At 39.6% G+C, this 10,000-nt stretch overlaps 2 protein-coding genes across 4 annotated transcripts in view; one reads left to right on the top strand and one right to left on the bottom strand.

Moving 5' to 3' along the window:
* The window catches only part of tspan3b (tetraspanin 3b), a 4,930-nt gene extending 3,233 nt beyond the window's left edge, over nucleotides 1-1,697 (top strand). The window contains exon 7 of the mRNA XM_034581095.1: nucleotides 541-1,697. Coding sequence (XP_034436986.1) covers nucleotides 541-633 — 93 coding nt within the window. The 3' untranslated portion in view covers nucleotides 634-1,697. The remainder of the gene's footprint in view (nucleotides 1-540) is intronic.
* Nucleotides 1-9,405, bottom strand: part of pstpip1b (proline-serine-threonine phosphatase interacting protein 1b) — a 12,163-nt gene extending 2,758 nt beyond the window's left edge. The window contains exons 1-15 of one of the 3 annotated variants that reach the window (XM_034581093.1): nucleotides 9,233-9,405; nucleotides 8,558-8,658; nucleotides 7,792-7,866; nucleotides 7,077-7,111; nucleotides 6,867-6,973; nucleotides 6,622-6,684; nucleotides 6,382-6,474; nucleotides 5,631-5,676; nucleotides 5,467-5,546; nucleotides 5,002-5,100; nucleotides 4,197-4,293; nucleotides 3,964-4,060; nucleotides 3,667-3,737; nucleotides 3,008-3,123; nucleotides 2,676-2,813 (exon numbers count right to left, since the gene is read on the bottom strand). In XM_034581093.1, the coding sequence (XP_034436984.1) occupies nucleotides 2,682-2,813; nucleotides 3,008-3,123; nucleotides 3,667-3,737; nucleotides 3,964-4,060; nucleotides 4,197-4,293; nucleotides 5,002-5,100; nucleotides 5,467-5,546; nucleotides 5,631-5,676; nucleotides 6,382-6,474; nucleotides 6,622-6,684; nucleotides 6,867-6,973; nucleotides 7,077-7,111; nucleotides 7,792-7,866; nucleotides 8,558-8,658; nucleotides 9,233-9,265 (1,245 nt within the window). In that variant the 5' untranslated portion in view covers nucleotides 9,266-9,405 and the 3' untranslated portion in view covers nucleotides 2,676-2,681. Of the gene's footprint in view, nucleotides 1-2,490; nucleotides 2,814-3,007; nucleotides 3,124-3,666; nucleotides 3,738-3,963; nucleotides 4,061-4,196; nucleotides 4,294-5,001; nucleotides 5,101-5,466; nucleotides 5,547-5,630; nucleotides 5,677-6,381; nucleotides 6,475-6,621; nucleotides 6,685-6,866; nucleotides 6,974-7,076; nucleotides 7,112-7,791; nucleotides 7,867-8,557; nucleotides 8,659-9,232 lie in introns of those variants that run through there. The other 2 variants (XM_034581094.1, XM_034581092.1) reach the window with 2 other exon arrangements.
* Between the last annotated feature and the right edge of the window lie 595 nt (nucleotides 9,406-10,000).

The raw sequence follows: 10,000 nt of genomic DNA, 5'->3' as shown, positions 1-10,000 counted from the left end.
TGAAACTGTGACTGAAAGTTAGTGTTTACAATGTTTTGCCTTCATCGCTTGTAGCTGTGTCTTGACGCAATTGCACGTGACTGCTTCGTCTCCGGAGTGTTTCTAAAATTCTCCAGAATAGTTTTGACAGCAGATCTTAACATAACAACAATGATGCGTTTTTTAAAACTAAAACATAGAAGAGTGGATGTAGTCTACAAAACCACTGAAGCCAGTTTGAGTCGTAATCACTGAGTCAGCTGCCTTATTTACAAAATCCAGCATCCTTACTCTAAAAGTGATTATTACACCACTATTTCAAAATCAAGTGAAAATCACGTCTTTTGGGAACATAATTAAAGCTGCAGACGTCTCAGTCAGCAGGAAACTGAGCAGACAGCAACTCTGACCCAGTTGTGGTCGCTGCTGACCAGGAAACCCCAGATCCTAAAGTAGTGACAAAAGTTCTTCCTCTGTGATTACACTCATGTTATTTGCTGCCTCAGGGAATAATGACTTGAATAACAGCTTCTATTTCGTTCCTGTATCGTGTCAATGCAGATGCTGGGGATGCTCTGTGCCTGCGTGGTGCTGTGCAGGAGGAGTCACGACCCGGCGTATGAGCTGCTGGTAACAACCAACAGCTACGCGTGAAGGTCGCGGCCAGTCAGAGAAGCACTCAAGAAAATCAAAAAAGGAGCGTCACCGGACATGTCCACAGTAGATTTCAGCTGTAGTTATATAAGCTCAAGCACACCTTGCACAATTCATGATAAAGTAGCGAACACTGTCGACTTGGTTTGGGTGGGCGGGGGCCTCAAGGCGAAAAAAACCCAGTTATTTATTGACATACATCGTAAGTTACTGTTACTTTAAATGTACTTTTTTTCTCCTTACAAATACTGAAACACTTACAAAAGCCAAAGTTGTGAATGGCTAATTTACATTTGTGATGTTGATGTTGAATTGTTTCTATTCCTTTTAATTATGGCTTCGTGAAATTTGGGCACTTCCCCAGTGAGGATGATGAGTGTGAGTTACGACTGGGAGCGTGGAATGTATTTCCTTATGGACTAGTTTGCACTACGGCTGGAGCTCTGGAGATATTCCACAGTTATTCAAATGCGAGGTTTTGTGTTTAAAAGAACATGTCGTGTATTCCTAATACCTTGGCCTGACCAGACTTTTGTGAACATGTTATACCGTAGAAAAAAAATTATTCAATGTTTTTATCTTTCTTTAGATTTATTAGTATTTGTTTGTGGAGCACTTCTGCGTTTAAAGCCATGTTTGGTAAAAACTACTTCTTGATATACTCAAATATTCGGGCTGTGAATGATGCACATGATTCTGTTTTGGTGTGGATGTTCTCCGAATCTAGCTTCACTAGTGAGACATTCCTAATATTTACATTGTGAATCAACTTTTTTTAGTCTCCAGTGCTTTTAGTTATTATCAGTGTTACTTGAACATTTGTGTACGTGTAGATTCAGTTTGTCACAGCTAGACAATTCCTTCTGTTTAGTTTATTAGCTATAAAGAAAAATTATGTTGTTTTATACATTTTTGTGAACTTGTGCTCTGTTTTAATATTTTTGAGCTGTTTAAGTTTACCCCCAAATGTTTAGCTAGTGCTGAAAAAAACAAAACGCAAACAAAAATTGTGTATCGATGGGAGAAGAGGCAGGGGACAAATAAAGTCATACATTTTAATGTGATTGCAATTTTATTAACACTATGTACTATGTAAACAACAAAACACTATGTACTATGTACTATGTAAACAACACACTTTTTGTGTGCTGATCTCCATGGTAACTGATGATCCTCCCAGCAGTAACAGACAAATGAACAACGCAGTGGGAGATGATGTGGTCAGATTAACACAGAAATCTAAGCGTTCAGGTGAGTTGTGGTGCAGCACACAGAGACAGGATGTTCATTCTGCTGCGGAGGTCACATGTTTTTGTGGACAGGACATCCACACGGGGGTCGGCCATTTTCACCAAAAGCTCTTGACATCTTCCTCTGTGTGTTCTACGTGTGTTCCACCGCATTTTCATCCTGAGATACTTGTATTCCTTTCGATTTTTCAATTTTTGCATCTGAATTTGAAACATCTGACACACCCACTGCCGGTGAATCCTGCTGTTTCCTCAGTCTGACGTGGAGTTTTTACAAAGGAGCTGGCCGGAGAAGGTCAGCAGAAAGGCTCTCACTCGGACATTTAGTTTCACATGTAAAGCCCCTCCGGATAATGGCTGGAGTTCAGTGCATGTCAGCTGTAGTCACATGTGACAGAGCTTTAGGAAGGAGGCGAGTCAGACTGTTTGCCTTTATAACACAGGAGCTAGGATTGTAAAAATGTAGCTACAGCGGTATGATTGATTCACTGTTAATAAAAAAAAAAATCCCCCTTTCATGTTTAAACAACCAGTTATAACTGCTAAATGATGCTTTCAGTACAGTTTCATAAAACTTTAAATCAGTTCAGACTTCAGATAGTTTGAAAACAACACTTAACAAGGACGTTTGACAAAGGACTGTATATGAGTGAATCTATAGTGATGCACAATATGTGTTTATGTTCATCTATGTAGTTTTGCAAATGTGACACAGGAAGCAAAGACTATTTCTAAGCACATGCATAAGTTGGTGTGTGGCAATGTGTGTTTTGGCATTGTGCGTGTGTGTGCGTGTGTTCAGATTTTGCCCAGGTAGTTCCCTGGCACCAGTCCAGTCAGCCCGTCCCTCTCCACAGTCCACCAACCATCCCCTTCTCGCTCCAACACTCGGACCACGTCCCCTCTGCCTACAGACAGCTCATCCTCCTCCTGACCAGTTCATGTGAACGAAGACAATTAGAGGTGAGTCCCACAAACACAAACCAGCCTGTTTCTGTTCTCTTACTTAAAGAACAACATGATCTCGTCAACATACTGTACAATCACAAATGACAAACTTAGTTTCTTGTCCAGTTACATCTTATTAAACAACTAATATAAATAAAATAATACAAAGTGATCACCTGTGCAGTGTATGCATAAAGCACAATGTAGCTCTCTTCATCAGCTGTAAATGTGGCCAGTGATGTGTCTTGCTGGAGGCCTGTTAGAGGCGCATATCCTCCCTCTGAAATCTCAACTGAGGCCAAAGTCATGGGAGACATTTGTAAATGCAACATGTTAGCTTCTATTTATAGTTTAAAGCATAATACCGTTTATACATTATATAAATAATTAATGCAGTTCAAATCTAAAAATGATTTGTCCTGATTTACTTGTTCATCTATTGTTACAAAACCCCAACCCTGAATCCCATAGAGGGCGATGTGTTCCTGCAAGCATGTAAAGTTGAAAGAAACATTTTATGTGATTTTTATACTTTTTTCCTTTTCATATCTGATTAATACATCTTATTTGTATAAAAATAATTCACTACTACCACTATCATGATTCTATTTCAACACAGTCAAGATCATTTCAGTTTTAAATCTCAAGCCAAACACTGTGTTTGCTTAACAATAAATATGAATATGTAAATCCATAACAAAAAAACTGTATACAAATCCTCTTGGAATAAATAAAAAAATATACTCATCGTGTTTGTTGTGCTTCGAATCCAAAAATACATAATCATAACTAACTGTACGATGGTGGAGTGAGTAACCTTAGTACCCACACTCACCAACAGATGTCATTGATGATCGAGCACTGTCCATGTTGATGTTCGGAATACTTCCGCGAAGCGAAGAGTTTCTGTGTGATACAGGTTCAAACGAGATATGAGTACGTTTGCATGACACTCACATGTATATATTTAATAATGGTCTAAATAGAGGAAGGTGCCATAGAAAGGTTGAAACCGATAGCAGACGGCATTGTCTGACTGCCACAACAATCCTATATAACCCTGTCAGGTTTCAGTAACAATGCTACCTCCTGCTGATTCCTCCTACAAGCTACAAGCTTATTTGTGTCACACCTCCTCATCATGTCCTCTCCTCCTCTTGCGACAAGTGCTTGGCCATTGCTGTGTGGGGACGTCTCAGTCGGGAAGTATCTCTCAAACACGATGGGCTCTGTGAGAGAAAAAGAGAAGTGAGACGTGTTGCACTGTCACTCAGCAGCAAGAGAAAGGTTGAAAACATTGGTACTCGCTTCTCTTTTCGAGTTAGTGTTTTTCTTCAAAGGGGAGAGGATGGTGTGATGTCTCACCTGGAGGCTGCGACCTCGTTCCTTTTGTCTCTATGAAACAGTTGTTGTCCGTCATGACGTCACACTGCTCCAGAAGCTTCCTCACTTCCTCGTAAAACTGATTCGTAAACAGGAGACAATCTGTGTGAGATCCGAGCTGCAGATGTATCCTGGTTAACTCAGTGGTTAGAGACTTTTCAGTTATCCATGCTAAAAATAGTATTATGTTAATAAGACCACGTATGAGAAGCTTTTGTTTTGACTAAATCATTCACCAATTGGTTACTATAACATCAGCATTGGTGTTCTGCATCAAATTCAGCATTTTAGCCTGCTAACATTTGCTAAATGGCAGATCCTCTGGGGATCATGAATGTCTGTATGAAATGTCATGATACTGTAAGTTTTTCAAAAGTTATTGAGATATTTGACTCGGGACCAGAGAAGTGGACTGATCGACCATGAGACTGACATTAACGTGCACAGAGCCGTTTTTATTACATTTGTACTTAGATTTTGAAGATGTACTTAGATTTAACTCAAAATCTGAAGTACTGAGTTTTTAAAAACCAATACACCATTCATATTGACTGGACTCTTCTGATAAAGTTACTCAGTCATTCTGCTGAAATTTGATAATTGTGTAGTTGTGCACATTTTGGAATTTAGTAGTATTGTCCTGTATCTTGTTATTTTTGTACTATACTGATATAGTTCGGTGGTATTTTGGTCAGGAACCAAATTACCAAGTTTACAAAAATAATATGACCATGGTACTTTGTGAAGTTGTAGATTAGAATAAGGAGGAAGTGTGCAGAGAGCTTACCTCATCATCTTTGACACACTGCATGGAGAAGTGGTTGCAGTGGTCCCACAGAGCACACCTGAGCACGCCGATTCGATCTCCCTCCATCTGCTGGAACACCTGACAAGACAAGTGCACACCACTAGCTCCTACTGTAACTTTCCCAAGTGAGCGTCAGTAACTGATTCATTTCTGCAGTGACATGATGTGTGTGTTTCCAAGTGTTTCCTCCTTTTATCCGTCTCTCTAACATTCATGCTGCATCTGTGCACACTGAAAATATAAATAGAGACCACTAGCACTGCACATGGCTGAATTATAATTGTATGGTGGAGTATGTGACTGCATGCTCACTGCTGCATTCACTGGGCAGCAATAGGAAGGTGTTCTGAGAGTCAGGGGGATGTGGTGTGAGTGTCTGTGGAGCTTTAATCTGGGCTCTGACACCATGTTCCAGAGCATTTCAGGGAATATCATCCACAGTACCTCACATGTGCTTTGGTGTGTTTCCTCCCAGTCCTGGCGAACACTTTCCAGCTGCGTGACGTTGTTGAAGTACAGCTTCTCTGTGAGAGTTTAAAGTCTCATTATAGATGGATATGCTTAGTACTGAAACACCTCATTGAACACACGGTGGCTCTGAGTCCCACCTGCTTCGTTGGCTGTCTGTCTGCATTGCTTGGCCCTGTGACGTATCTGTGAAGCAAATCGTACACAGGAAGTGACATGCATGATTCATGTGACGGTCTGATCACAAACCAGAGAGACTAGGAACTTGAACATCAAAAGGAAAATTCACCCTCATCCTCCCTCTCCCTGGAGATTAAAGGACCACCTAAAAATCACACTTCCCCACTTTTCCCTTTCATTGGACCCTAACTCCCCTCTCCAACAACAACACACACACACACACACACACACACACACACACACACACACACACACACACACACACACACACACACACACAGTTGTTTATTAGTCATACCTCTTTGATTTGATTGTTAATTTGATTTGAATAATTCAATTGAATATATATTGATTAACAAAATTGATTGTTTGTAAATTTTTTTCCTTTTGTTGTTAGGTTAATAAGCTATCAGGGTTAACTCTCTTCCCGTGATATATTTGGTTATATATATTTTTTCCAATTTAGAAAACCTACACTACAGAACATGCTTAAAAGTGGTGGAATAGATTCACATTCAGTCACAGTAACACATGATCATACTTCAGTTCCTCCTAGTTGGAAGTTCACTTGGTCCCACTGCCAATGTTGGGAACTTATTTTCAAGCAGAACTGAAGTGTTGGTCATTTGTTAGGAGGGTTTTGGTACGAAAGCTTTTAATAAAACTGGTCTGACTTTACATAAAATAAGGTCGTTCATATACCGATTGTACCTTTTCTGAGTTTTTGGGTGTGACGGTAGTTTTTTCAGTGCCCTGTTCGGCCTCGTCAGCCTCCTTGCTTCTCAGCTCATAGTTCCTCTTCGACTGGCAGAAAGTGAAACAGAAAGCAAGAACTGCAGAGTTTTGCCAAGGACTCTGAGACATGTGTAGTGTTTGTGGTGTATGCCGGTGTTGTTCATCAGTTTCACAATAAGAAATTGTTTTGTTGATTAAATAAAAACGTTTTCCTACCTCCATGGTCTTCTTGAAGAAGGAAATCTTTTTCTTATGAACCTTGTCCATGATGCTTTCAAACTATAAGGACAAAGTGAAGGATTTCAGTCTTGCAAATTATGTTTTAATGTAGGTTATAGGTTCCTCATTTGCATAGGGCCAGTCTAAGATGTTAGACTTTACATAATGTTCATCAGGGAAATCAAACCTTATGACTCAGTGTACAATAAGTCAGTTGTTAAGCAACATGAATTTTCCATAACCTTCTTCCGCTGCTCTTTCTGACGTTCTCTGAATGTCTCGATCTTTTTCACCTCCTCTTTCAATATATCAGAAAGTTGCATGCGGAAGTGCCCGATGGTCTCCATTTCTGCAGCCAAAAATAACACAAGCAAACTGAATGATTAGAAGGAAGCAAGCAGTGCTCAGTGGTGAGTTTATTGTCCAGGGAGCCAACAACTGGATGAACTTACGTGTTTTTAATTGGTCGAATGACGCTCTCAAGGTGCTGGAAAAACAATACACATGTCAGATCAGACGTGATTCAGTGACTGTCTACAGATTCTCATAGGATACAAAGAGGCTGATTATCTTTGCAAACCAAAAAACTAAAATCATCAGTGATTTTTTGGCAAACAAGCTTCTTCGCATTTTTATTCCTCAGAAGACACAGAAGTTCAGTGCAGCTAAACTGTGGAACTGCTGCAGTAACAGTTGCACACTATCATATCAGACTTAACAGAAAGCATCTCATCATTTGGCGATAGAAATTTAAAAAGTCATTAGATAGAGTCAAACACACAACCATAACAGAACATTAATGTGACCTTACTGTCGCTACTGTAAAAATGAAAAAAAAGTGTTTTCGAATTCTGATTTCATTTAATTCAATTAGCTCATTGTAAAAGTCATCTGTTTCTGTCGTTTTCACTCTTACAGTGTTGTCAGTGGCAGGTGACTAACACGAGAGAAACTTGAAAGAACAGAAAAGGAATAACAGGAAACAGTTAATGACCCCTTTACATACTGCTAGGTGGTAGGTAGGTGAGAAATGTGTTTCCTCTAAAAAGAATATATGGCGGACGTTTGATTCAGCATTAAAACGTGTCTTATGTATGTCTTAGTTCAATATTTAAGTACATTACTGACAACATAGCACACATACCCAATGTGAAACTATGCATTTACCTAATCTCCGTGTGTCCTCCAGCTTTTCGAGCAATGGTCACCAGCTCCTTCCCGTACCTCTCCTCCGCTAGTGCCCTGTGCAGTGTGAACATGCAGACATATCACTCAACCTGTTACCACACAAGCTCTGGAGGTTTAAAGAAGCACTGTTCTATGTGTTTGCACCAGATCATCATCAACTAACAACAAGAACCGATTCCCAGTTTAGGATTAATAATGTATTAAGCTGTTCTGCTTGCTCACAAAATGTGCTGAAACCACCTTTTGTTGGATGCAGTTACATCTTGAAGTTGACCTCATATGAATCTGCTGAATCATTGATATAGAATATTTGTACCTCACAGACACACCAACGTAGATGTTGGTTGCTACTAGAACGTCTTGTCATTCTTTGCATTTCCAGGAATTGGTGAAACATCTACAAATATATATAAATTTTTTCCAGGAAGTTCTTCCAAGACTCATAGTGTTGAGGGTGCAACTTAAATGGCTCTTATGATTAAACCAAAAACTTCCATGAGCAACATTTTTGGAAAAGTAATCTGACAACACAGTAGTTTTATCATTCAACCATCTATGTGCAGCACGTTCTCTATCAGACATCACTCATGCTGGCACAGCTTTCCGGGGCAATTTGTGGATTAGGGACTCTTCATTGTGTCCAAAGTCCAAAATGGGGATTGATTGATCGACCCTCTGGTTAGTGGACGACCCACTTTATCTCCTGAGCCACAACCATCCCTAATACTGTACGAACTGATGCTACCTCATCTTTAAAAGCTCCTCCACATCTTTGCACATTTGCCTTCCATCTCGTAGCCTTTGGATCACAGCGCCATACCCAGCGTGACAGGTCAAATCCGAGCCCTGTATTGAGAAGACATTACAAAAAATTAAATTCTGCAATGAACGCCGTTGCTTAACAACACTTGCAACATGTTCTTGTGCCAATCCTGGAATCAGTATGTGGCAAAAATGCAGAACTAACTACTCACAAAGAGAGTCCTGTAAATGACTTGGTAACATAACTATGTACATCATCAAACTGGCACTTGTGTGTAGATAGATAGATTATCAGATTTGATTGTAATTATGCAGTGAGTGGCACTTCAACATATCGAGGAATTACACATTGTGTAAGCAGTTTGTGGTCTGTACAGTCACCAGTACTCTGTTGAGTGAGGTGAAATTGTGAAATCAACCGACATTTTTATTTTTAAGTTAAGATATAGTGTCTATGGCAGTGCTGTCACAGACCTCCACAATCAAAGTTTTCTTTTTGCAGGAACTTTCAGTTATATGTGCCCATTACAGTTTACTTAGGTTGTGAATTCAAAGCTAAAATAAACTAAAGTACAGCACGGTTGTGAAGATCTAAAAAATCCTCCAGTTTTTCGCAAGAACAACTTCATCCAAGCTTAAGACTATAAAGTGAACTCACCCAAAAAGCATCTTTAAACATCAGAGGTGTCATCTCAGCTGTTGCTTGTTTTCCTCTGGATGAACTTCTCCTCCAGGATTTTAAATAACGTTTTGGATGGTCAGCTGATACTGAGCCAAGTGAGCTGTGTTTAAAACTGTGAGCAGCCCAAATGTCAGTTAGTCATATTGAATGAGGAAGAGCTTGTGTCCCATGATGTCACTGACCACAGTCAGCTCAGCCCCTGTGTGAGGCCGTCTCTCTCTTTCACTGTGGTTTGATAGACCAGGCTGTGTCTTCAGGCTTTATCAGTCACATATGTATCTGCTTAGATAAATGACTGTGCATCGCTCTGTGTGTCTCTGTGTGTCTCTGTGTGTCTCTGTGTGTCTCTGGCAGCTGCAGGTCAACTTTGTATTGGCAAAGAAATTGATGGTTTAGTCAATGACCGACTTACAGTTTGTGGCTGTTACTGTTACCAGTGCAGTTGCACCATCTTATGTTATCAGCAATATGTTAACATATTACAAATTTAATTAAAGTAAAACAATACAAATCTAACTAATGCATGTCTTATGTATAATATTTTAATTATGATGTCACTATTTGTTTTGATATTTTTCTCTTGATTCTTTTTATCACGCATCTTTTTATTTTGAATTGACCTCAACATAAGTTACATAAGACAAACAGAATTCTTAGTATAAAAACTTTGTTATACATGTTGCACTATATTGTAATAAATATACACCTGGGGATACTGCAGATTCACCTGCCATCTGAGAGCTG

This window comes from Hippoglossus hippoglossus, chromosome 3, assembly GCF_009819705.1.
Source record: "Hippoglossus hippoglossus isolate fHipHip1 chromosome 3, fHipHip1.pri, whole genome shotgun sequence".
Classification (NCBI taxonomy): domain Eukaryota; kingdom Metazoa; phylum Chordata; class Actinopteri; order Pleuronectiformes; family Pleuronectidae; genus Hippoglossus; species Hippoglossus hippoglossus.
The sequence above is the reverse complement of the archived record's forward strand: the minus strand, read 5'-3'. Positions and strand labels throughout refer to the sequence as shown.